This window comes from Equus przewalskii, chromosome 21 (genome assembly GCF_037783145.1).
Source record: "Equus przewalskii isolate Varuska chromosome 21, EquPr2, whole genome shotgun sequence".
Classification (NCBI taxonomy): domain Eukaryota; kingdom Metazoa; phylum Chordata; class Mammalia; order Perissodactyla; family Equidae; genus Equus; species Equus przewalskii.
Window position 1 is genome coordinate 46,183,331 of NC_091851.1, and position 27,684 is coordinate 46,211,014.

Consider the following 27,684-nt stretch of genomic DNA (forward strand, 5'->3'; position numbering starts at 1 on the left):
TTTTCTCTCTCTTTTGCTTTCTTTTTAAATTGTGTTTCTTTATCTCCGTGACGTGGAAATGACGATTGCCTCTCTCAGTATGAGATTCAGATTTCTGAAGGCCAACCCAGCCAGGGTGTGTTGCGTCTCCTGGTCCAAGATGGTGACACGCCGCTTACATCAGCTTGGAGAGCAAAATTCCACATAGTGAATGGCAACGAAGAGGGACATTTTGACATTTTGACTGACCCTGAGACCAATGAAGGGATTTTAAATGTTATCAAGGTACAGCCATAACAGAATGCGTGCCTGCCAATTGGTCATGGATGTTGAGGTCCCGTTCTGTAGGATTCCTAATGACAAAACAGGAGCTGGTGTCAGTGAATGCTTACTGCGTGCTGAACACATTGCCTGCAGTGTGACATGAGTCCCCTCGGCACCCTGTGAGGAAAGCAGGGCTGCGTCATGACTTCTGCCTTGGGCCCTTGGCCCTTTTGCCTTTGTGGCTCCTCCCACCAAAATAATATCAATATTAAAAATTATTTTTACCATGACATTAAGTATTTCAACATTTAGGTCTTTTTTGTTTTAGACGAAATTTAATAGATTTACATAGGCCCTAAAATGTTTCTTTTGTTCTGATGTGATGAAAATATTTAAAACATTTTCTCTAACCCTAAGAGTTCATTGTTTTCCTTCTGAGTTTAAAAGAAATTAGAACATTTGTGCAGGCCCCTAAAAGTATTGTGGGACCCTGGCACTTTGCCTGCTATGCCTAATGGAGAGTTTCCCCTACAGGAAAGTATCATTACCTCATTTTACTGATAAGGAAACCAAAGCCCGGTGAGGATGGTCATTTTCATGAAGTCACACAGCTGGGGTAGGGGTTCTGACTGGGGCAGTCTGACTCCAGTGTCTTTAGTATTAATGGTTCTCAGCTAGACTCTAGAATGACCGGAGACTCTGGTGAAGTGCAGGTGAGTCAACCTGGGGATCAAGTTCAAAGGCCGACCTGAGTTAGCAGGTCTGGGGTGGGGCAAGAGTTTCTACCTGTCCATGTAACAAGCTCCGATTGGTGATGCCAATTGGCTGTGACCATAGCAAGTCTCCGTGAATATGCTACACTACACACCTCGGGTTGAATTTTCCAAATATTCCGAGCTTTTCGATTCTTTTAAGTCACTGAGCACTTTGTACCCTGAGTAACTATGATCATCAATATCCGTATTTCCCTAAGCGCCCCTGATTTTTTTGCAGCAAGGTTGTCACATTAATGTTTCATTAGGTTATGGTTTTTGTTGCATTTTTCATTACCCTCTGATGGATGGTGGCTCTTTTCAACCAGGAGAGGGGGAGGAAAAAAAAAGAACTCCATAAATGATTTGAAAATGGGCTGACGACTGTCTTTTGATCATTATCAAAGACAGTGTAAATAATAAATGAAGTGCAAAAGCCAAAGGCTCTCAGTCTGCAGTGATCCCTGCTGAGCTTCCGCTGGCCAGAGGAGAGCAGGTACTAATGAGGTCCTCTCTCCGGGGTTCACAGCCTTTGGATTATGAAACCCACCCAGTGCGAAGCCTTGTCGTTGTCGTGGAAAATGAAGAGCTGCTCTTCTCCTGTGAGGGGGGCAAGATTCTGAAGCCAAGGAAGGCAGCGGCAAGTGCCACCGTGAGTGTGCAGGTGATGGACGCCAACGACCCGCCAACCTTTCACCCTGGGAGCTTCATCGTCAGTGAAGTCGATGGTGCCAAGCCTGGAATTCAGTTGGGAACTTTTAATGCTCTGGATCCAGACAAAACTGCCAGTCAGATAAGGTGAGAAGAGGGAAGGGGAAGGGTTGTTTAAGCAGAATTAGCCACATACTCAAGAGGATTCCTGTTGGAAAAGTAGCTCCTTTGATGTGCTCAAGAGGTTGAGTTTGTCTCAGATCTCAGTTATGAAAATACCAGAAGCCACCAGGAGGAAGCCCATTGGCCCAGGTTCAATGCCTTCCTTCTGTAGCAGTCTCTGACCCCTCCAGGTGGAATTTACCTGCTCGTTTCCCTCTGCACTTAGGAGGTATCTCTTTTATAGTCTTTTTCTTGTATTAAAACAATTTGTTGTGTGTTTCTAGCTCCCTCTTTAGCAAAGTTTGTAAACTGGCAGCCCTCTGGCTTCTGAACAACAGAAGTTTTTTTTAAAATTTTTTTAACTGTGGTAAAATATACATACATAAAGTTTATTATTTTAACCATTTGCAAGTGTACAATTCAGTGGCATTAAGGACATTCAAATTGTTGTGCAAAGTTCACCACCATCCATCTCCAGAACTCTTTCATCTTGAAAAACAGAAACTCTATACCCATTAAATAATAACCCCCTATTCTCCTCCACCTCCAGCCCCTGGCCATCACTATTCTCCTTTCTGTCTCTATGAGTTTGACTACTCTAGGTATTTCATATAAGTGGAATCAGTGTTTGTATTTTTTGTGACTGGCTTATTTAATTAAGCATAATGTCCTCAAGTTTCATCTATGTTATAGAACGTCAGAATTTCCTTCCTTTTTAAAGCTGAATAATATTTCACTGTAAGTATATACCATATTTTGTTAATTCTTTCATCTGTCAATGAACACTTGGGTTGCTTAGTGTTTTTAAAAATAAAGTTGCCATATTCCCCAGGAAGATTGACTATGACAACTCTATTTTGTTTTTGGTGAGGAAGATAGGCCCTGAGCTAATATCTGTTGCCAATCTTCCTCTTTTTGCTTGAGGAAGATTGGCACTGAGCTAACATCTCTGCTAGTCTTCCTATATTTTGTATATGGGACAATGCCACAGCATGGCCTGATGAGCAGTGTGCAGGTCTGCACCCGGAATCTGAACCTGCAAACTCCAGGCTGCCAAAGCAGAATGTGTGAACCTAACCAGTATGCCACTCGGCCAGCTCCTATGACAATTCTATTTTTAAAAACAAAATACTTGGATTGCTTAGTGTTTTGTTTTTAAAAATAAAGTTGCCATAATTCGGAGGGAGATGGCAGAGTGGAAAGCACCAGGAATCTGTCTCCCCACCCAGAGAACAACTGCACTGGCAGAACCTTTCTGATGTACCTATTTTGGAACTCTGGAGTCTGTTGAAGGCTTGTGACTTCCAGGGAAGACTCAGAAGGCAAATTGAGGTTAATTTTAGTCAATTTCAGCTCTTAGCACACCAGCAGCTACCCATCCCCCACCTCCAGCCATGTGGCAGGCAGCCGTGCGCGTATTCCTGAAGTAGTTTGCGCACAGCTTGTGGGAACCAGGGTGGGCAAAAAGGACCCTGTCCTCCAAATATGTTGGATCTGTGTTCTTATTGCTCCTTCTGGTCGCAGAGGTGCAAAGAGGCGAGAAGCCCTTGTTCTTCACCTCCCCTCCATTGTTGCAAGCCCCTCCCCCTCCAGTTGAAACAACTTCCAGGGAGTTTAAAGGACCAATGCCTTCTTTCCCTCTTCTTCATTTTCACATTTCCCCTCTTGCAGGAGCCAACCATTACAGACTAGGACATTCAAAAACAACTGCATATATGGGGAAAATTAGAAAGTGACCATGCATGCCCAGGGAAAGGCAGGAAAAGATCTGAGAAAACATTAAGTTTTCACCTCAGTCTGATCCTTGGTACTGAGAAAACCTACAACAATCAAAAAAAAATGACAAATATAAACAAAAACAATAAGAGAAAACAGCAAACGTTGGAGGAGGAGGAGACCCTGATTTCCTGAGTTACTACATTATTGGATCCAAATGTCTAGCATTCAGAAAAAAATCACAAGACATATAAAGAAACAGGAAAGAATGGCCCATTTAAAGGACAAAATAAATACACAGAAACTGTCCCTGAATAAGAACAAATGGCAGATCTAGTAGACAATTGAAAGACACTTAAAACAAATGCCTTACAGATGCTTAAAGAACTAAAGGAAGATGTGGAGAAAGTCAAGAAAACTGATGTATGAACAAAATGGAAATATTGATAAGATAGACAACCCAAAAAGAAAGCAGAAAGACATTTTGGAGCTAAAGGTGCAATAACTGAAATGAAAATCTCACTCGAGGGATTTAAAGGCAGATTTAAGTAGGCAGAAGAAAGGATCAGTGAACTTGAAGATAGAACAATGGAAACTATCAAGGGTGAGGAACAGAAATAAAAAAGATTGAAGAAAAGTGAACAAAACCTTAGGGACCTGTGGGACACCATCAAGCAGACCAAAATACACATCATGGGAGTCTCATAAGGAGAACAGAGAGAGACAGGGGCAGAGAGAATATTTGAAGACATAATGGCTGGACACTTCCCAAATTTGATGAAAGACATGAATATAAACATCCAAGAAGCTCAAAGAACTCCAAGTAAGATGAACTCAAAGATACACACTGAGATACATTGCAATCAAACTTTCAAAAGTCAAGCACAAAGAGAGAATCTCGAAATCAATGAGAGGGAAGTGAATCATCATAGCCAAGCTATCCTCAATAAGATTATCAGCAGTTTTGTCATCAGAAACTTTGGAGCCCAGGAGGCAGAACACTGATATATTCAAAGTGCTAAAAGGAAAAACACTGTCAACCAAGAATCCTCTATCTGGCAAAACCCTCCTTTGAAAGTGAGGGAGATATTAAGATATTCTCAGATAAACAAAACTTGAGGGAGTTTGTGACCACTAGACATGCCCTGGAAATAATGCTCAAAGGAATGCTGCAAGGTAAAAAGCAAAGACGCTAGACAGTAACTTGAAGCTCTATAGAGGAATAAAGATCTCAATGAAGGTAAATACCTGGGCAATTATAAAAACTAGTATTATTGTAAGAGTGGTTTGTAACTGTATTTTTGTTTGTTTTGTATACGATTTCAGAGACTAAAATATTTAGAGAAAAAAACAGTTATGAGTGTAAAGGCTAGTATTCCTGTAACTTTGGTTTGTAACTCCAAATCTTGTTTTCTATATGATTTAGGAGACTAATGCATTTGAAAGAATTACTAGTTTATGTTTCTGGGCACACAATTTATAAAGATGTAATTTTGTGACATCCACAACTGAAAGAGGTGGGAACAGAGCTGTAAAGGAGCAGAGTTTTTGTATGTTATTGAAAGTAGGCTGGTATAAATGCATATTAGAGTGTTATAACTTTAGGATGTGAAATGCAATCCCCATGGTAACCACAAAGAAAATAGCTATAGAATATACACAAAAGGAAATAGAAAATAATGTAAACATTTAACCGCGAAAACCTAACTAAACCAAAAGAAGGAAGTAATGTAGGAAATGAGGGACAAAAAAGGGCATATAGAAAAGCAATAGCACAATGACAGCTGGAAGTCCCTCCTTATCAGCAATTACTTTAAATGTACATGGATTGAACTCTGCAATCAAAGGACAGAACTTGGCAGAATGCATAAAAGCGTGTGATCCAACTATATGCTGTCCACAAAGACTCATTCGAACTCCAAAGACAGAAACAAGCCACCTCGCACCACATACAAAAATTAACTCCAAATGGATCAAGGACCTAAATGTAAAACCTAAGACAACAAAACTCTTAGAAGAAAACATAGGACAAAAGCTTTACATCACAGGACTTGGCAAGGATTTCTTGGATTTGACATCAAAAGTGTACAGAACAAAAGAAAAAATAGTCAAATTGGATTTCACGAAAATTAAAACATTTTATGCATCAAAAACACTATCCACAGAGTACAAAGGCAGCCCACAGAATGGGAGAAAATATCTTCAAATCATATCCCTAACAGATTAATACCTAGAATTTATAGAGGACTTCTAAAACTCAAAAACAACAACAAAAAGCAACCTGATTTAAAAATGGACAAAGGATTTCAATACACATTTCTCCCAAGAAGATATACAAATGGACAATAAGTACATGAAAAGATGTCTAACATCATTAATCATTAGGGAAATGCAAATCAGAACTATAGTGAGATACCACCTCACACCCATTAGGATGGCTACTATCAAAGAAACCAGAAAGCAGCGAGTGTTGGCTGGGATGTGGAGGCATTGGAACACTTGTATTCTGTTGGTGGGAATGTAAAATGGTACAGCTGCTATGGAAAACAGTATGCAGGTTCCTCAAAAAATTTAAAACGGGATTACCATATGATCCAGCAATTCCACTCTGGGGTATATACCCAAAAGAATTGAAAACAAGGTCTTGAAGAGATATTTGTACACCCATGTTCATAGCTTCCTTATTCACAATAGTTAAAATGTGGAAGCAAACCAAGTGTCCGTGAGGGATGAATGGATAAGCAAAATGTTGTATATACATGTAATAGAATATTATTCAGCCTTAAAAAGGAAGGACATTTTGCAATATGCTACAACGTGACAAACCTTGAGGACGTTACCCTAAGTGAAATATGCTGGTCGCAAAAAGACAAATACTATATTATTCCTTATATGAGGTACTTAGAGTAGTCAAAATCATGGAGACAGATTCAAAGTAGAATGGTGGGTGCCCGGGCCTGGGGGAGTGGAGAATGCAGAGTTGGTGTTTAATAGGCAGAGAGTTTCAGTTTTACAAGATGAAAAGGGCTATGGAGATGGATGGTGGTGACGGTTGTACAGCAATGTGAACGTATTTAATACCACTGAGCTGTACACTTAAAATAGTCAAGATGATAAATTTCATGTTATGTGTATTTTACCACAATAAAATAAGATAATATAGTCGCCAGCATCTAAAAATCAGGAGATTATGCTAACAACCTCAATTATCTGGATGTTCTTGAAAAACAGGAAGATTTGGCATCATTGGATCTGTGTCCCATGGGGCCATGATCATCTGGGGTATAGTAGGGGCTGTGTGTTCTGTCCCTTGGAGAGGGCAAGCTCAGCATTTGTCCCCATTCCCCATCTGGCCAGCTTTGCTCATTTTTGGCAACAACTTGACCCCTGTGGGAATTTGAGTTTGAGATTCTTCCTTAGAGCAACGCTTCTCCACTTATCCACTTATACACCGGGGAGAACCAGATTTTGTTTCTTTTAATTTCCAATTCACTGCAGAGTGATAATTTTATAAAATATAAAAAAACGAATTATTAGAAAAATGATTATGTGCTTGGGGGTCAAAGCAATGCCAATGACTATAAAAATTTCCCAACATTTGCTCTCAATTTTTGCTATTTCTCACTGTGGGCAGCTAACCAAGAGTTCACAGACCTGCACAGGTCCATGCAGGTGCATGCTGAGTTCAAGAGGCTGTAAGCAGTGGTTGTCAAACTACAGCATGAAACAGAATCGCCGTCAGGGCTTGTCGAAGTGCACCTTGCTGGGCCTCACCCCTGGGGTTTCTGACTCTGAGGTCTGGGTAGGGACTGAGATTTGCATTTCTAACAAGTTCCCAGGTGTTGCTGATGCTGCTGGTCCATGGACCGCACTTTGAGAACACTGGTGTAGAGCCCGTATCTTGTTTATTGCTGTATTCTTGTCCCTTGAGTATGGTTGGCTCATAAGTACATCTCAGTGAATGTTTGGATTTCACTGAAGTCATGAACTTCTGCCAACTTCAGCCTCAAATATTGCCTTTTCTAAGGGGTGAGTTGAGTGTCCTTGAGTTGAGACATGACCTAGTGAGCAGGGTTTGTCTAGTGTGCTTGGCTCCATCTGCGTTCAGTGGAGTTACCTCTCATGCATGCACTTGCTGAGAGAGGCTGTCTTCTGGCCTGAGATGATCCACAGGTGAACTCTAAGTTTCTACCCCTGATTTATAAACATTAAGGCTTCCAAGGAACTTCTGGCATTTGCTCTGAGTTGAAGCGGTGCATGGAAAAGCTTCAATCCCTTCAAAAACCATGACCCATTGAATATCAGAATATCAGAGAGGGATAGATGCTGACCTTTTCCACAGCCTTTCCCAAGGAGGAAGAGATGGCATGGGTAGCTTCCCTTCTCTGGCCCTTTCGGGGGGCCTGCACCTTTTCTGTTGTTGGCCTCTGGGTACAGAAGTTTCCTACTGTGGGTCCCCCAGCATGCAGCTGTCCTTGGCAGCCCAAAATAGTTTCAGTGGATGCCATCTGATTCAACAGGTATTGGGGAATTCCAGAGGGCTTGGCATGCCCACCTATTGAAATATTAAAATGGCACCAGGAGCACACAGGTGGTGGGGGATGTAGAAGACCACTTGGACTGACTGGATTACCCTTATGTGAATCTTTTGGGCTCCATGGGTAGTAAAGTCCTATGCTTTTGGCACAAGGGCAGATTGGTCTTAATCTTAAGCTATGAGCCCCTACAGACAACTGAAGTTTGGGTCTTTTCCAGGATGAAATGCTTCCCTCAGTTGAACAAAGTTATGTGCAAGCCCACAAGGACTGGGCACTTAGTAGTCAGTGAATATCGGTTTGATACCTTAATGGAATCTGCAGGCTGAAGGACATCCCTGTGCCTTCATCAAATTCACGAGCACTCCTAACTCAATTCTTCTTAGAATTTCCCACATCACTTGTGATAGGAATTGTCTCTGCTGGCATATTTTTTGACTTGTCTTTTGACATAACTTTTTAATTTTAAAAATTGTCTGTGTTTCCTTTGACAAGGTATAAACTGGTTCATGATCCAGCAAACTGGGTCACTGTAGATGAGCGCTCAGGAGCAGTTATCACCAGGAAGGAAATTGACCGAGAATCCCCTTATGTAAATAATAGTTTTTACATAATCATCGTTCATGCTGTTGATGATGGTAAGTATTTATCCAAAGTTGGGGGGAAAATGTGTTTTATTGCTTCCTGAGAAAAAATAACACCAATGAGAGTCTTTCAGCACAACTGGGAAAAATATAAAATAAACTTCTTTATCACTGTGCATCCGTACTGGTGATTATTTTTGTATTGTATTGTGTATTAGATTGTTTGAAGACATAATACAGTGGGATCCTGAGTACCTGTTGCCCAGTGTGCCCCAGCGGTAATACCTTGCAAAGCCATAGTGCTTATTACCAGCAGGCCATTGACAGGGACACAGTCAGGATGCAGGACATCTCCACCCCACATCACACCCGTTTCCCTCCTGCCCCACCCCTTCTTAACACCTGGCATAATTGACGTTTTAATTTATTTGATGACTCTACATTCTACCTGGTTCTACACATGATTTGATGTGGCAAGCGTTTTGTTAACTTACCCTACCCAGATACTCTGAATTTTCAAAAAAGCAGGAAAACAGATCAAGCACCTACATAAAGCTTATGACTTTGAAAGGGAAAGTGTCAGTGTTTCAGTGGAATGGTCCCTTTCCTCAGAGGTTGAGAGAACTCTTCTTCCTGGGGGCTGTATGCATGGAGCAGGCTCGTTAAGTGATAAGTAATCCTTCCTGGAATTCCCCCCTTACAAGGCCTCCCGCCACAGACGGGCACGGGGACCCTGATGCTTTTCCTGTCAGACATCAATGACAATGCCCCGACTCTCCATCCCCGTTCTCAATACGTGGAGGTCTGTGAGTCTGCAGTGAGCAAGCCCCTCATCATCGAGGCCGAGGACGGTGACCTGCAGCCCTACTCGGACCCCTTTACCTTTGAGTTGGATGATACCGAGGGAAATGCAAGAGACACATGGAAATTGGGGGAACAGCAGGGTAAGTATTTGTGTTGGCCAGGGATAAAGGGTTGAAAATGAAAGAACCTAGTCTCAAACAGACTTAGGCAAAAAAGAATTTATTGGCTTCTGTAACTGAGAAGGAAGCCAGGCAAGCCTGTGTCCCAGAAGAGCTGGGTCTGAGTGCTCAAAGGACAGCCCTGGAAGCCCATCCAGGTCTTGGCTCTGCCTTTCTCTGGGAACTTCCCTTTCAGGCAGGCTCTTCTCTGGGGGCAGCAGGGAGGCTGCTGGGAGTCCCTGGACTCACCCTGGCACCTGGCAAGATTTATATCACTTCATGGCTTGGGTCACCTGCCTGCCCATCGCTCTGAGTGGGGGTCGAGAGGGCAGCTGTGTTGATTGGCTGGTTCTCAGCCCATACCTGGACCTAGTAGGGATCTGGGCTTAGCCTCTCCTGACCCACATGGGCTGAGAGTTCAGGAAGTGTGGGCTCTTCCAAAGGAAAATTGGGGTGCTGTTACCAGGAGGAACCCCTGGCATCCACTTCAACATTCTCCTTTGTGTTTTGATCAGTGAGTCTGTAGAATGGAGCATGTTCTTTTAGTTGAAACTGTGACTCACGTTTATGGTTCCCAGACCCAGAGTCGAGCTTTGAACCTTACCCCGAAAGAGCTCTGGCCTTTGCCCTTGGCTCCCAGGAGGCGATCTCCAGGCCTTTGGAATGTCCTGTCTGAAAGGAGTGTCTTTGTTTACTTGGCAGTGTCTTGTGTCAATCAATATAGGAGCAATAGGATTTAGGGTGGGCACTTTGTCATGTGGATGTCTGTTGATCTCTGGAGGGCCTGGAGCCTGAGGTCAGCCTTGTGGCCGGCCGACCAGGTTTACGTGACCAAGCCCCATAAAGACTCTGGACACAAGGCTCGGTGAGCTCCCCTGGTTGGCAATATTCCATCTGTATTGTCACTCATTGATGCTGGGAAGTGACGCTGTCCTGACCCCACTGGAGAGAATCACTGGAAGCTCTGCGTCTGGTGCATCTCTGGAATCTGTCGGAGTAGCTTCTTCCCTTGGCTGATCTTAACCCATATCCTTTCGCTGTCATAAACCGCAGCAGGGGCCATACAGCTTTCAGTGAGTTCTGTGGCTCCTTTTAGAGCATTACCAAACCTGAGCTTGGTCTTGTGAGCTGGTGTCAGAAGCGAGGGTGGTCTTGGTGACTGTTTCCTATAACATCACAGCTGGCTCACTTCCATACAGAACCTGTAGGCCTTTAGTGAACGTGTGCGGGGCAGATGAGCAAGTGAGGAGGAGTCAATGCATGCAAGGTCCTTTTCCCTTTGCAGGTCGGTCAGCTGAACTTGTAATGTTGAGAAGCCTCCCACGAGGAGATTACTCAGTGCCACTTTTCATCCGAGACAAACAGGGACTTTCCCAGAAGCAGAGTGTCCACGTGAGAGTCTGTTCCTGTCTCAGTGGATTCACATGTGCAGAGCGCTCTGTTGCAGGAGCTGGGCTCCTCCCGGGGCTCCTGGCCCCTCTCTGTGCAGGGTTCCTGGCTCTGGCAGGTCAGTGGTCTGTGAGGAGGTCCTGGGGATATGACTCATCTGCTCAGGCTGTAAGCCAGGGGTGAGGAGTCCTCTGAGGTGGCGAGCAGATGGTGGCAGAGATCAGTAGGACACTTGAGAATGACCCTAGGCTCATCAGAGTCCCAGACTCAGATCAAAGGTTGCCAACTTGGTCAGACATGCTGCTTGTCTGGCAAAAGCAGCTCCTACTCAATAAGCAGCAGTTTACGGCCATTGAATCCATAGGTAAACACTGTCTAAGGACAGCTCTGTGGTTTATAAGGCTGGGGCAGCAAGATAAAGACGTCTAGGCTCCTGGGCTTGGCAAAGGCTAATAAGGAAGCTAGATTTTCAAATCAACAATACAATATTACTGGTCTCATGGAATCGATCAAAATCAACAATACGATATTACTGGTCTCACGGAATTAACCAATCAATTCAGCAAATAGGTCTCTGGCACCTGTTTGTGCCCCGAGCTGTGCTAAATTCTGTAACTACAAAGTTGATTAAGACATGATTTGACCTTGTCAGTTCATGGGTGAGTCCAAAGTCAACAAACATGATGCTGTTGAAATATCAGATAGAGAGGAGCTTTTGCAACCCATTTTCTCCTTTGTGTTGTCACAGTTGCTCTGCTTTTCCTGCTGCGATGCTATTTTGTGTCTGAAGCCAAGGGGCACAGATGCTCTATCCCACCTGAGGATGGCCAACAGACCCTGATCACATACAATGACGAGAGCAAAGTCATTTCTACCCAGGTAGTAGAACAGAATGCTTCGTGTTTCATGATGATGATGTCAATAATACACGGACATATTTTTTTCACTCACTGTTCTCCCTCTCATTTCTTCACTCTCACCTGTATCTGAGTAGCAAATGGGAAAAAATTCCTGGGAAAATTGTCCAACTTAACTAAATTGATTTATTGCTTTAGGTCAATAGTTCTTAACTTGGGGTGATTTTGCTCCCCCAGGGGACACATGGCAATGTCTGGCGACATTTTTGATTGTCACAACTTGGTGGGAGTGGGGTGAGGGGATGATGATGCTTTTGGCACTTGGTAAGTAGAGGCCAGAGATGCGGCTAAACCTCCTGCCTGTGCCTGGGACGGCCCCACCACAGTGAAGTGTCTGCCTCGAAGCATCAGCAGTCCCAGGGCTAAGAAACTTTGTTTAGGGGAAAAATGATGTTTGCTAGGTGGCGTTTCTCTAAGTGGCAAATGTGTTACGCGCTCTAATTAGAGGAGTCCACGCTGGCTTCTTGGCCGTGGCCTGGGGACAGTACGGCAGAGCCCACTCCTCCCCTCTGGCCAGCAGAGGCTACGCAGAGAGCTCGCTGCCCTTGCCGGGAGGCCACCTGGGCTTTGCATCTGATTACCTTCATCATAGTGAGCAAGTCATTTAACCCCACATCCTCATCTGTGGACCAGGGATGATAAAATCAACCTCACAGATTGTGGATCAAAGAAGACGAAGTCTCTGAAAGCAGCTCACATGCCTGCCAACACAAGGGAATCAGTCAGTAACCAATAGTTTTTCCAACCTGCTGCTCCTGACCCTGGCCCTGCCTTAGCTCAGTCGTCCCGTGGCAACCCTGAGCTGGGGTCAGCCAGGCCATGAGATGGAAGCAGTGTGAGCTCTCCTGTCTGTCTGCACCCAGAACTAAGGGTGGTTGATCTGAAAAATGAAAACCCAAGAAATGTCAAAAGGAAACACCATGTTTTGTGCACAGAGGATTCAGCTTGCCCCATCTTACTCTTGTCTTAGATCCCCCACTGGAAATCTTCTCCTGGAAGGAAGAAACTTGTTGCACCAAGTGAGATGCTTTAGGGAAAAGATAGTCCAGTTAACTTTGGCATTATGCTCAAGTAAATGGGAAGATACTCTAAAAAATGATTGATGCTTGGAGACGCTGGCGGTTGACTCAGACTCCTAGGATTCTTTCCACATTTTCTCTTCCCTACTGGCCTGAAGGAAGGGGGAAGTAACAGCCTTAGGTTAAGTTGTAGATGTACATGCGTGTACGACTAGGCAGGCCTGCTTTGAGCCCTTCGTGGGTGGGAATGCGAAGGCAGGAGTCATCGTCCAAACTATCCAGACAGCTGGATGCCCAGTAGGAATCCCCCTCCTCCACAGTGAGAGCAGCAGCTGGCTGTTTTGATTTGTTTTCATAATTTTAAGAAGAAAATCATCTTGAAAAATAATAGTGTCTTCTGTAACAGAATCCCCAGCCTTAGGCAGTTCCACTCTGCTCGGATGCTCAACCATCCAGGCAAATGGGAATGGCTCCTAGGCCCAGGGGCTGTGCTTAGCTTCCCCCTTGGTGGGCTGCAGTTGAGGTCACCAAGCTTGGAAGACACCAGTGGGCAAGACACCTCTGCAAGCACTGCAGGCTGCAGGCACAGCCAAGGTGGAAGAGGTGGTGGTGATGCCCAGGTGCTGCTCTTGTCGGCCTACAGCTTAGTGGTTGTCTCTTGGGAAGGAGGAAGCAGCTACAGAAGCAGAGTGTGTGGAAGGGGAGCTTGGTCATTGCAGGGCTGAGGCCAGGTATGTTGGAGGGGGTCTAGTGGCAAGATGGCAGTGAGCAAGGGTCAGCAGTCAGAGAGATGAGAGAGCCCCATCCAGGACAAGGGGTCAGTGTCCTCTTCTTGTGCCAAGATGTCCTTCTCCTTAGCTCCCACTCACAGCCCAGGACACACCCCCATTTCTGCCACAGTGTCCTTTAGGGCTCTGAGAGCTAGGATCCGACAAACGTGGGTTTCGATTCCCAAACTGTGGCTTATCAGATACATCATCGAACTGATCTTTGGCTTTCATGTATAAAATGAGAATAATAATGTTCTCTCTCTTATGTTTACTAGCCATTTTAATCAAATAACACATGTAAACACGTAGTAAACAGTGGCCACCAATATTAGTATTATTAACAGTAATTACTAATTGTGTCTTTGTAACCATTGGTAAATAAACCCATCTCAAAGTGTATGCGCTTCTCCGTCCATGCGTCTAACATGACTACACCAGCCTGCAGATGCACACACACTCGCCAGGGACGTTCTGTGCTCCTGGGAAACCCCCCTCCACTCGAGATGCCATGGTTAATTCCACTCACCTTGTCACATTCTGCCACTTTCCAATCAAGATGGTCTATAGGATTGCATAGATGCCTCCCGTCTCCCCGGGGAAGCTGGTGAGCTCTCAGCCAATAGAAATCCAGCACCTGTCAACATTCGACTCCCTCAGTGAATATTTGTTGAATGAGGAACGAATGAGAGTGCACATAGAACTGCCAACCTCGGTGATGCCAAGAGACTTCGCTGTGAGCCTTAGAAGAGGACGAGCTTTTAGATTCCGAGGCCTGTGGAAATGAGGGTCTATTACCAGCACTTTGCGTGAGACACTGCACAACAAGAAACTCAATCTCCCGACCAGCAATTACCAAAGCATCCCGCACCCCACTGAGTGGTCTAGGCTTATAGGATAGGTGTCTTTTCTAGGGCCTGGATGATTTCTGTGATGGCGTAGATACGTGTTTGGGGAGACGTTATTCCTTGCTCTCTGCTTTTATTTCTGCCATCTGTAACTTCAGCCCCTGTCGTATTTCTTTCCCCAGGTCCCACAGGAAAGGTCAGATGTCAAGGATCAGCTGAAAGCCCTGTTGATCAACACAGCCGAGGTGGGCGCCAAGCCCGGTGCTAAGGTAACATGTGACTTATTTGTTGCTTGGGTTTAATCAGACAGGGGACTTTGCTGATGGCTTCTGTGGCAGGGAACATCCTGGCTGCTTCTCCATCCCCACATCCTAGAGATGTGCCTCTGCAGGCCTGCTCCAGGCCTGCCTCCACCCCAGGCCTACTGGCAAAGCCCCCGTGATTCTGCCTTTGCCTCTCAGCACATCCGTGTCAGGTGACCCCGTGCCCAAATTGCAGCCTGTCCAGCGCCACCGTCACGGCTTTTGCTGTATGTGGATGCCACTTGTACTAGTGTACTTTTTAAAATATTTTTTCTTTAAATGGACACACATCCGAACTAAGTACCTTTCTTCAAAGAGGAAAATTTTTATTTCCATTGTAAATGAAAAACCAGTTTTACTTGTATAAAGAGCAGGTATGGAAAATAGACACAATAGAAATAGAACCCAATAATTCTAGGTGGCAAACGCTGCCTCCCAAAGGCTTAAGGTCTTTCTCCGTGAAAAAGGAGAGGTCTCAAAGCCGGGCTGGCCCCAGACGAAGACCCTCTCCTGGATGTCATTCGGAGTATGGAAGAGGAATTAGAAAGGGGATAATTTTCTCACCATGCAATTCAATGTCATTTAAAACCCTGTTCCCAAACTGGCTAAATCTTCCTTTCCTTAAGTGGTGGGTGTCCCCCACTTCGGAAAACAGCGAGCTAATCCAGGGCTACCATAAGTTATGGAGCAGGTGCCTGGCTGGGGGTGAGCAGAGCCAGGTCCAGCGGGCATTCTGTCCAGCAATCCATGCTTCTGGGGCATGGGCTGCCCATTCCAGTTTGCACACAGGTGTCATGTGGGCTGGTGGTGATATTCTCTTTCCTTCCTCCTTTACTGGTCTGTAAGCTTCTGGAGGCTGCAAGCGTTGATCCTCCTAAGCACACTAGTAGCTCTGCCTTGCTGACCCTGCCCAGAGGTTTGGTGTATACACTCTGCAAGCACAATCCCACTGAATTTTCACCAGAACCTGGGGAGAGGGTGTCTTGTTTCCCCATTTACAGGGGAGGAAAGCAAAGCCTGCTGCTTCTGTTTCTTGGTGTGTCTCTGGCTTCCTTCACGGTGTTCTGCAAATAGTAATTGCACCCCTGGGGGCTGGTTAAATAAACTGCCATTCGTATCCATTCCCTAGGTTAAGTCATCACATATGATTTATGGGGTAATCTGACATTTTAGAATCTGCTGCATGGCATGAGCTGTCTCAAATCAAACCATTGCTAAGGTCCATTGTTGCTTTACTTTCTTTGAAATTTTATTTCGTTATCGAAGGTCCTATATTAAAATAACAGAAACTCAAAAGCAAAAATTGCCCATAATCCCATCCCTAAATCTAAGCAGTTTCATTTGTCTGTGTCACTAGTAGCTCTTGTCTGTGTGTACATTCAATTTTTGGGTCTATGGAATATCATCAAAAGAATGTTAGAATCTACATCTTCAAGTCACGTTAGACCACACAGTTCCATTTCACTGTAGTCTTTGTTTTTTCTTGCATCTCTCCATCTTTCCTTTTCCACTCCCACTTTCTCTCCCCCTCATCATAATGATAACTTTTATTTCCATATGACTATATGAGCAAGAGAAGGACACGCGTGCCTGCTTTGTTTTCAACTGGAGGGAAATGCATTATCTTTTGAGTAAATCGGCATCTTTCCTCTAGGAGGTAAATGATATGCTACTATCTCCAGAGAGTGCATCAGAGCAAGCACGCTTTGTCCTGGGGACGCCGGTGAGTCACAGAAATTCATGTCCTGCTGCAGTAACCTCACTAATGATTGACAGTTGGTTCCCTTGAGAGGCAGCCCTTCTAGAAGATTCTGTGATACTGGTGGAACAAAGACATAGTCAATGAAAATCTTCTCATCTACCTAACTAGCTGTTGTTATTTTTGAGAGTTATTTCATAGTCCCAATCCAATATGACACTATATAGAACACCCACAAATAAATACCTTTTCTTGTGTCCACCTAGGGCAGCAGAGATAATCTATGCGATAAAGAGCTCATGGCTTTGGCCCTGACCAAATTCAGCCCACTGATTCCCCCTCTCCTGTGCAACTGAGCCCTGATGGCCCTCTGCAGCCTGTTCTTACATATTCTATGTACAAATTCTAGAACCATTGCTTCGCCTTTTAAAATGATTATTTTCAGAGAGTCCTGTGCACCCTTCACACAGCTTCTCCTGAGGGTAACATCTCACATAACCACAGTACATTAGCACAACCAGAAAACTGCCTCTGGTGCAACACTAAGAATCCAGGTATCTACTGCAGACCTCGCTGGGCTTACTTGTGTAACTAGCTATCATTTTAACAAAAAATTTACCTTTCTTGTAAGAATTAAAAGAGATATTCAGGGTGCAAAGAGCCACAATTTTTACAGTGAAAGCTTCTAAGAAAGAATTCAGGATCTCTATAACTGCATTATCTTTTCTCAGGCTACATTTGAGCTAAAATAAAGATGTGCCATTCTTTTTTGCACAAATATGATGCCCTGAGTCCACCCTTGGAAGGGCTTGTGCGTTGATAGACACGTCCCTCTGGTCCCAGTAGGGCCAGCCTCATGGGCATGGTACGCGGTCAGTCACACAGGGCCCTGTGCACTGGCCAAGCTTAGCATAGTGCTCTGCTGTCACCGTCTTGGAATTCTTAGTACTTGCACAAGGGGTCCCACATTTTCATTTTGCGCTGTGTCCTGCAAATTATGCAGCTGCTCCTGGGTCCTAGGGGCGGATGGACCTCATTCACAAACATTGAGGCCATGCCATAGCCCAAAGTGAGTCTCACTGTGCTTTTGTGGACCCAAGACAGGGCTTGAAAATCTCATATTCCATGCTCCGTTCTCACAAAGCAGCTATGAGGCTTGCTCATGCGTTTCTGCTCTGAATACCCACACTGCTCTCGTTAGAATTACTATACTTTTAGCGCAGAAATAGACAGAAATATGATTGCAAGAATTTCCAGCTATTTGTTTGCATCCCTGGGTAATTTATATGAAACCACTAAAGACTTCATCCTTTTTACTTTATTTTATTTTATTTACTTTTATGTTTTTCATTCTTTTTAAATTTTAGGGTTATGGTGTGCTTTTTGAGCCAAGAGGTGTGAGGAACAAATACCCTACTTCTGCGGTAAGTACAGATGGAGGTCTTACCATGAGAGAGTGACCTCACTGTCCTAACAGCTGTGGAAAGCCCTGAAAACTGGGAGTTTGGAGGGGAGGAAGTAGAAAAAAATAAACTTGGGGCCGGCGCAGTGGCATAGTGGTTAAGTTCGAATGCTCCACTTTGGTGGCATGGGGTTCACTGGTTCGGATCCTGGGCATGGACCTAGCACCGCTCATCAAGCCGTGCTGAGGCGGCATCCACATAGAGGAGGTAGAAGGACCCACAACTAGAATGTACAACTAAGTACTGGGGCTTTGGGGAGGAAAAAAAAAGGAGGAAGACTGGCAACAGATGTTAGTTCAGGGCCAATCTTCCTCACACACAAAAAAGAAGAAGATGCTTTAAAAAAACAAAACAAACAAACAAAAAATGACATCCGAATAACTAAAAGGAGAAGTGAATGTGGAAAATGGTAAGTAATTAAAGTACACACATTTAAACTTGAAAGCGTGAGTTTTTCAGTCCCTGGCAAGTTTCCTTCCCTGCTGAGTTCCTAAGAACTTGCTCGACGTCCGGATAGTCCTCTGCCGGGATTCTTTACAGAGTTTAGAAGTTTTGAACTGAGGGCACTGGAGAGGTCATCTAGTCCATTTTTTCCCCTAAACCTTTTTAGCAGCAGAATCCTTCTTTTCAAAAGAGAACCTACAAAGAATGCCAGTATAAATAAAACAGATTAGAGTGGCTTTTTATCAGTACCAATTATGAGTGCACTGACATTTATGACATCAGTTATAAAGAACAGATAAGGGTCATCCCCCCTTATCTGTGGTTTCAGTTTCTGTGGTTTCAGTTGCCTGCGGTCCAAAAATATTGAATGGAAAATACCAGAATAAACAATTCATAAGTTTTAAATTGCGAGCTATTCTGAGTAATGTGGTGAAATCTCGTGCCATCCAGCTCCCTCCCACCCGGGACGTGAACCATCCCTCTGTCCAGCAGACCCATGCTGTACACGCCACCCAACTGGTAGTCAGTCACTTAGGACCTGTCCTTGCAGTATCTCGATGCAACCCTTATTTTACTTAATAATGGCCCCAAAGTGCAAGAGTAGTGATGCTGGCAATTAGGATATGCCAAAGAGAAGCTTTAAAGTGCTTCCTTCAAGCGAGAAGGTGAAAGTTCTTGACTTAATAAGGAAAGAAAAAACATCGTATGCTGAGGTTGCTAAGATCTATGGCAACTTTTATTACAATATATTGTTATAATTGTTCTATTTTATTATCAGTTATTGTTGTTAATCTTTTCTTGTGCCTAATTTATAAATTAAACTTTATCATAGGTATGCATGTATAGGAAAAACCATAGTATGTATTGGGCTCAGTACTATCTGAGGTTTCAGGAAACCTCTGATGGTCTTGGAACATCTCCCCTACAGACAAAGGAGGACAAAAGCAATTACAAAAGCAATCAATATCAATAGTGATTCTCATGAAAACACAGAAATAGAAGTCAGATGTTGTGGAAGAAATGTGCAAAATTACATTATCTTAGCACCTAATTCATTGCTTCACATTGTTGTGAATTGGTTGTTAAAGTATCGAGAAAATGTCAATGTATGCCAATAAGCAGTTTTAAACATTAAGTTTTGAGGTCGCTCAATTCACACTATCAGGATTCTCTTTGATTATGCAAACAGACAAAAACTTCATTCAAGTTTCACAAAAGCAAATTTTGAAATTTTTGCTTTTATTAACATGTTGGAGGGGACTCAAAAAGATGTAAACCATTTTCCATTATATTATTAAAAATAACATTAAATATTATTATTAAGATAATTTGCAAATAATTAGAATGAAATTCAAGTACTCTCGCTGAAGTACCTTTGGGGAGTCATGGGTCCTGGGGACACAGTCTGAAGCCAGTGCCTCAATGCGGAGAGGCCTGGAGACGGGAGGCGGTGCTCTCGGCACCTGTGCTGTGCCTTACGACCTAAAGTTGGCTCCAGGCAAAATCCCACCCCAGCCCCCGAGAGGAGACTGATGCAGTATCTTCTGCCAGCCTGGGAAGGACTGACAAGTCTGACCAGCGAGCAGCCAGTATGGGGCCACGTTGTAGGCAGGGCCTGCATCCCCAGGATCTTCCTCTGAGAGGCCGCACGTGGCTGACTGAGGGCACAGCATCTCCAACCACACACTCCCTGCACTGGGAGCTGGGCAGCAGCTCCCCAGGGGTAATTGTGGTGGTCCACATCTTGCTCCCTTTGGCTGAGTGTGTTTAGTTCAATTCGCCTTGGTGTGATGTGGCAGATAGATAGATGGATGTGTGTATGTGTATGTATATATGTACATATCTGTGTGTGTGTGTGTGTGTGTGTGTGTATAGCCTCATGGACATGTGAAATTGTCCCAGACTTTCTAATTTTTTACATATGTCTTCTGGAATGCAGTAATTATCCCTAAACCCAGGGAGGGTCAGAAGTCACTTCAGCCATAAAAGCCGCCAGTGTTTTAAAACGCAAGTCCTATCGTGTTGCTCTCCAGTTTAAACCTTCCCAACAGCTTGCCATAGCACTGGGGGTAAAGTCTGAAGCCTAAGGACTGCAGGGTCCTCTGTCACCTGGCCTCTGCTCACCTCTGGCCTCCCCCCGCCTCTCTGGGCTCCAGCCATGCTGGAACATGCTGAGCATCCTCCAGGCTCCAGACCTTTGCTGGTCCTTCCACCTGGGAAGGCTTCCTCCTCCAGGGTCCTTCTGCTCCGTTCTCACGTTCCTCCCATTCCTGAGAGGCCTCCTTGGCCTGGCTAGGTGCCGTTTCTCTTGTTTCTCCTCCCCTTTGGGTGCTGGCCCTGCCCCTGTGTGAGTCCGAGAGTGAGGCTGCCTTCTGTTCTGTGTCCCGGGTGCCTTGCTGGCCTCGCCCCAGTGTGGCCCTGACTTACATGATTCAGTTGTGGGAGTTGTGGGCTCCCAGGTGGCCACCCCACATGGTGGAGGCCGAGTCCATTTCCTGACCACTGTACTCCCACTCCTTAGCCGGTACCCAGAGACCCAGGTCCACGGCCACTTGCTGAGAGAATGAGTGAAGGGCAGCACATGCACCCTTAGCACGAGGTGCCACTGACTCTGAGCAAGGTTGGGAGGCACAGCAGTTCAAACAACGGGAAGAGATGCAGTCAGGGGGCCACAGGGCACGTATGAGGGCGTCAGCGGGCAGCAACGTTAGCTCCAGACTGCTGGCCGGGCTTGCTGCGGCTTCCTTCTTCCCTGGGAGCCGAGGTGCTGAAAAGTCTAGCGATTGGCAGTTGCTGGGCCTCCCCTCTCTCTCGCCACGCAAACAGGTGAGACCTGAGCAAAGTGCCCTGGGCCCAACTCTCCCTCAGTGAGGGCTGTGACAGCCCCGCACCTGCAGGTGGCCTTCTGTCTGTGGAGCCCGCTGCGTGGGGCAGCGGAGGCTGCTGACGTGGGGATCCTTGAGAAGGGCTCCTCAGTGGTGTTAGGACTCTGCTCGTTTGCTTTGCAGGTTTACCCGGATCCTGAGGTGCCCAGACGAACCCTGGAAGTGAGGGCAGGAACGACAGTGGCGATGCTGAGTCAGGTAGGAAGGCCTCCCGTGTTAGGTGCATCAGCTGTGGGTTCTGCTTCCCCACCGGCCCCAGGACTGACCCGGGGACACTTCCTGCTAAATTGCTGCATCAGTCAGCTCGGCTGCGGTGACAAAAGGCCACAGACTGGGAGGCTTAAACAGCGGACATCTATTTCTCACCGTTCTGGAGGCTGGAGGTCCGAGATCAGGGTGCCAGCGTGGGTGGGTGCTGGTGAGAGCTCTGTTCCTGCTTTGCGGATGGCCACTTTTTTGCTGGTCCTCACAGGACAGAGAGAGAGAGCAAGCTCTCTGGTGTCTCTTCTTATAAGGGCACTAATCCCATCATGAGGCCTCGTCTCACCCCAGTCATCTCCCAACTGCCCCACCTCCAAATGCCATCACACTGGGGCTAAGGGCCTCAGCATAGGAATTTGGGGGTCACGATTCCGTCCATAGCAAGCACTTTCATGGGAACCCTCACTCCAGGGGCTGTTCTGCAGAACATGACCTGAGACAAGAGTGAGTGGTCTCTTTCTGTGGATCATGAAAGCTATGGGTTGACTACGCTGAAAGGACTATTGGACAATAACAGCAGACATCTCTTGGAAGGGGCCCTCAACACAGCTGCCGTGTATTCTTGGGAGAATTAGAAAGGCGATTTGGGAGCTGGGCAAATCCATGGGTGGTTTAAATGGAAGGAGGCGGAACACGTCCACAATCCTCCTCTGTCCACCAGGCAGGCAGCATTTATTTGGTGCAAGCCTGGAGCTCTGTGCTTGGTGGTGTGAGAGGAGGAAAAAACAGATTAGAAGGCCTGGCTCTTTCCCTTGTGGGCCTTCTAACTTAGCTGGGGTTTATGCTGAATTATTGATCTTACGCGGTCTCTAAAAGTGCTGAATCAGGGTGCAGAGCCCCACGCTCTGCCGTCAGCCCCGGGAGTTTTGAAGTTGATCGGACATGGCACAGCCTCCACTGCAGATTCTGTTTTGCTCTGTACGCACCCAGGTGTGTCATTAATTATCTATTCAGCCTCACTGAAGGGACGTGACAGGACTTGTAACACCTCAGCTAGAGCTGGGTGTTCATTTGTTAGCTGGCAAGAGCTCCCTTTCCTCCTCTGCCCCCGCCCCCGGGGTATATACACTGTGACCACCATCCCTGAATGAGCAGACCCAGGCCCTGGGTGGGTGTACGGGTGAGCATCTCATGCTTACCTGTGGGGACCAGTAGACATAGGCCTGAGAGATGGTATTTCCCACTAAACGGAGAGCCTAGGAGGGGCTTCTCTGAGACAGAGGAAGTTGGGGACAGCTGGCTGCCAGGGTTGAGGGGAGGCCGTGGCTGAGGGCTCGAGATGCGGGTGGTCTCCAGGGCTTCTCAGCTTCCTCTTTCCAGGCCTTCCCTCCACCTCCTGCTTCCTCCGGCTCTGAGACATTTGACTCTGAATGTCCTCATGCCCTGGAGGAGCTCATCCTCTCAGCAACTCTGTTAGCTAGTGACGGGTTAGAATGCTCTTGCTAAACCCATTCCTTCCTAGGTTGATGGAACTGGCTTCAATTTCCAACAGCACCCTCCCAGAGGTGTTTAAGGGTAAATATGCAAAAACCCTTTCACCTCGTCTGTCTGTCCATCCAACAAACATTTGTTGAGTTGCTCAGACAGAAACAAGCCAGAAATATCTTCAGAGAGATGGCCGGGGTCCAGAAGGATGAGCTGGAGTTTGTTGAGTGGAGGTTGGCAGTTGGGGACAGTCACTCAAGAAGGGGACAGCAGGTGTAAGGGCCAGGAGGGGAGGTATCAGGGCACAGGTGGTGGAGGGTTAACCCCAAAGAATGAATCTGTAAGAAGCTAAGACAGGAGGGGGTGGGCATCCTCTTAAGGGGTTCCTGTCATGCCACCTAGACACGTACCATCACAATTGTCCTAGTTTCCTCCCAGAAATCAGCTGAAAGCATGAAGGAAGTATCTTTCCCCTCTGCTGGGCTGCCATTTCTGAGTCTGTAGAAACTTCTGCAACAGCCAGGGACGAAGGGCCTGCCAGTCATTAATATCACATTGAGGCGACCCTCAAACGGAACCCGGAGAAAACTGTGTTTGAAAGAACCTGGCATTTACCTCTTCTTTCCCTGCCTTTTCTCCAGAAGCTCTGTGGCGTTGACGTGCTGGATGATGACACTGGTTACCTGCCTAAGGTCTACACCGAGGAGGGGCCATGTGAAAGAGCTGAAACCCTCAGTTCTCTCGCCTTCTCGGAGCAGGACCTGCCGCCTGACTTGTTGGACTATTTGGGTTCAAAGGCTGTTCCACTTGAAGAAATATATTCAGAGTCAGGCGTTCCTTCCTAAAAAGTGCATACTTGGGACAAGTGGAGTAATTCATGGAGGGGAATCACTATTCAAGTTTTATTTTTCTTCTTTCTTAAAAAATTACTTCCTAATCCTAGGATGCAGATAAACCTACTAGGAGTCTGGATTAAAAGCTTTGATATTCTCAGACCAGGCATCTTGAACCAAAGCAACACAGCAGGTTACACTTTTAAAAAATTTGATTGGTCACATTTTCTAGAGAAACGTGAATTTAATTGTGTAATTCTTGCTTCCCTTAGAAGCCCAGGTCTGAGGGTAAATGAAACCATAATCCATAGATTACCCAGCAATTTGGCAACAACAGGGAATACTGGGGGAAAACGAAAATAGATTTTTTTAGTGATATTTACATTTCTGTAATTATGATTCTGCTTCAGTTTAAGTGAAAAAAATAGGGAAAAGTTTTCTAAACCATTTGTGACCAGTATTTTTAGTGATTTTTTAAAAAATAAATATTGATCTCTTTTCATTTTTTGAGTAGATAAAATATATTATCATGAGATAAATGATTTTGCTTAAAACTTTATAAGCAGCACGTTCTTAAAAAAATGAACAGACATAATTTAACTTGCATGTGTTACGTAAGTAAAAGAATTCAGCAGCCTTTGAATGGAGAAATTCCAATTAGACTTTATCTTTAAACAAAACCACAAACTTTGTTAATTTTTTACTTGTCCACTTCCTGCTGGTTTAAGTGTGGAGGAAGGATAGTTTCTTTTAAGAATCTTTAAAAAATTGAACTAGTAGGACATGTGCCCTAGCAATAGTCTTCTTGTCTGAGTAATAGAAAGGGACTGATGAAGCAAAAGTTTAAGTGGTACCAGGACACTTTCATGTATATATTTGATATCTAAGTGTGTGTCCGAGTGAGCACAGCTTTCGTGAGCGCCCTCTCGCGCCCTAGGATAAATGAGGAGAGGCACACGTTTGCTGTCAAATCAGTGAAGTACTGTATTGAACAGAAAGTTTCTGCAGACTCATGCCTTCAAACTTCCCTCTTCCTTCTGAAGAAGCTGTTCACATGTTTACTGTAAAGAGATCTCAAGTGTTTGTCCATAGTTACTTCACTCCTCATCCAGTGCTTTGGGTAACTGAAAAAGAAGAAAATCCATCCTCAAAGCATTGAAAGCGTCAATCTGACACGCGAACATGCAGAACAGCTGTGCCGATGCTGGAATGAGTCAGAGGAGAGTCTAGGACATTCTGGGTAATTCTGGATAAAAGTAATTGTTTAGAAAAGAATACATTTTGAGTCTGAATAGTTGGCAGGAATAAGTGGGTGGTCATTAGACCTTCCTGGCTCTGAGGCAAGGGTCAGAAAACCACGGCGGTGGGGCAGCTCTGGCCCACCTGCTGTTTTTGTAAATAAAGTTTTATTGGCACACAGCCTCCCTTGCATATTGTTGATGTGCTGTCTGCCTGCTTTGTGCTGCCACGCTGAGCTGAGTAGTCACGACGTATCCACTTCCTGGCCCTTTACAGGAAAAGTATGCTGACCTCTTGTTTAAAGCATTCTTTTTGGAAACTCCACATTGTATCAAACACACGAAGATGTATCCATACAAAGGTGTTGCCGTACAAATTTCGAAAGATTTTAAATAAACTTATTTTGGCTACGGGTAACTTGTTTTGTTGACTGCTGGTTATGAAATCTCGGCAGTTGTGCAAATTTGTGAATTCTTGCGTTATGAGACTCTCTCCAACTAATTGTTTTCAAAAGTAATAAAATATTCATGAAAAATTCATGAACGCCAAATTTAACAATTAATGAGGAGAACAAAATGTTACATTTTGTAGATACTTAATTAAGCATTTATTAATTTTGATTTTGCTGTTTCCTTTGTGCATTTTGAAGCCAATCTATCCCTTTTTCAGACCATGACCATTTTCATAGGTCTCGGGCCTTAAGGGTTTAGTGTCCGGTAGAGAAAATAGCCCTGTTTATGAAGCGCACCTGGCGGAGGATGTGTCAGCCGTTTCCCTCAGATGCTGCTCCGTGTGGTGTGTTAGCTCTTCCCCGACATTCCTGCACGTTGGCTGGCTCTCCCGACAAGTTCATTCTCAAGTCTATCCACATGCTTAGAAAGATTTCCACTGGAAAAGTCAGCATCAGGAGGCTTTGGTGAAAATGTTGGCCCCCAGCAGTATTTACGTATACACGTGACCTAAACCAAGTCTTATTAATGGCAATGAAGAAGGCAATAAACAGAAACAGTACATATTTTCAGGGAAAAGATGATATTTTTAAGAACACTAGCCTCCAAATTACTTAGCAGTCCAAAGACAGCAGCAGTCTCGTAAGTGAAATATTTATTTTGCATTTCATCAATTTTGGTTTTCCATTTGCATTAACAATCACGTTGGTTTTATGGAGCTCTTCATCAGAGGTGTTCGTTCTCCTTACTTTTATGATTTCCTGAACACAGAAGCTACCTCAGTTGTTAAAACCCAAATGAAACACTGACCCGGCAAACCTCATTTTATGTCCCTGTGAAGTAGGTATAGCAGCAGTCCCCTCAAAGGTGGCACTTGGGCAGAAGACTCCAGACCTTGTCTGGTCATTGTCTGCTCTGAAATGTGTCAGAGGCCAAACAAATCTGCTGTGAGGAAGGAGGAGGAGAGTTAAGAACTCTGGAGCTATAAAAACAGGACAGACCCAGTCCCTTCACTTTCCCCGGCACACGGATGCTGGTCTGAGGTCTGACACGTGTGAGGCTGCAGCCACCGTTAGTTGCCTCAACATCTGTTACTTCTTCTTCCTCAGTAAAAGAATCCTGAATGTTCAGCCATCCAGAATGGGAGTGACATTTCCCATCCTCCCTTGTAGCCAGGTATTGCCACGTGACTAACTTCTGACCAATGGAAGGCAATTTCCTTCGAGGAAGTGTCCTTGAAGGGTGGAGATGTGTCTGTGTCTTCCCCCTCTTCTTCTTCAACTGCCCGGAATGAGAATATAATGGCTGGCACTGGGGCAGCCATCCTGGACCTTGCCGTTAGAGCTGATGCATGGTGCATCAACAGGATAGAAGGGGTGTAGGTCTCTGACATCAGGGAGCCCCACTGGGCTCGTCCATGAACCACCTTACTCTGGGCTCAAAATGAGGGAAATTAAATATGTTTTGCTTAAGCCAGTGCTATTTTGAATTTTCTGTCTCTCTTGGGGACGTTTAATCTTAAATGATACAAAATAGAGAAGTGAGGTGCAAGTGGCTGAACTCAAACCTGTGGCACTGACTCAGTGGACGTGGTCGGGAGGCTGGCACTCAGACACTGTGGGCTGAGGACTGGGGACCCTTATTGTGCAGAAACAAAGCACTTGATAACAAGTGTCCCCTGTTGTGTTTTGAAAAACAGCCCATGTTCTGAACTAGGATTGAAGTAGGAAATGATAGGAGAAATTTATAATATAGAAACGCATGAGCTGTTTCTCGCTTTTAGCAAAGTCCCACGAGAGAGAGGGACTTAGGCTACTGCTGGCCGGCGTAGGAGCGGGAATGAAAGGGAACGCAGCTCTGCTGATGGAGGCCCTCTCTGCCTGCAGTCTCCGATCTAAGTTGACCAAGAGCTTGGTAATTTGGAGCCTTGCAGGGTAGAAAAAAGCACCTGCTGTGTCTCTCAAATGACATCAGTCACTGGAATGTTTTTGTGCAAAGCAGCACACTCAGAAAATAAAACTAGTGTCCTGTCTGACCAATTTGTGAACGATGTGGCAAAAGTCTTTTGAACAATGCCACCTTCCACTCGAGCTCATTGCTTAGACGGCTCGAGGTGGATGGGCGCCGTCATGCTGAGAG

The 27,684-nt window shown here is 45.2% G+C and overlaps 1 protein-coding gene across 4 annotated transcripts in view; it reads left to right on the plus strand.

Annotated features, from left to right (window-relative positions):
- CDH26 (cadherin 26) overlaps positions 1 to 25,513 on the plus strand; it is a 48,640-nt gene extending 23,127 nt beyond the window's left edge. Inside the window, exons 8-18 of one of the 4 annotated variants that reach the window (XM_008526597.2) lie at positions 79 to 264; positions 1,525 to 1,793; positions 8,555 to 8,697; positions 9,348 to 9,587; positions 10,891 to 11,112; positions 11,743 to 11,873; positions 14,728 to 14,814; positions 16,502 to 16,570; positions 17,914 to 17,970; positions 21,462 to 21,536; positions 23,666 to 25,513. In XM_008526597.2, coding sequence (XP_008524819.1) covers positions 79 to 264; positions 1,525 to 1,793; positions 8,555 to 8,697; positions 9,348 to 9,587; positions 10,891 to 11,112; positions 11,743 to 11,873; positions 14,728 to 14,814; positions 16,502 to 16,570; positions 17,914 to 17,970; positions 21,462 to 21,536; positions 23,666 to 23,869 — 1,683 coding nt within the window. In that variant the 3' untranslated portion in view covers positions 23,870 to 25,513. The remainder of the gene's footprint in view (positions 1 to 78; positions 265 to 1,524; positions 1,794 to 8,554; positions 8,698 to 9,347; positions 9,588 to 10,890; positions 11,113 to 11,742; positions 11,874 to 14,727; positions 14,815 to 16,501; positions 16,571 to 17,913; positions 17,971 to 21,461; positions 21,537 to 23,665) is intronic. The other 3 variants (XM_070589645.1, XM_070589646.1, XM_070589647.1) reach the window with 3 other exon arrangements.
- Positions 25,514 to 27,684: the final 2,171 nt, after the last annotated feature.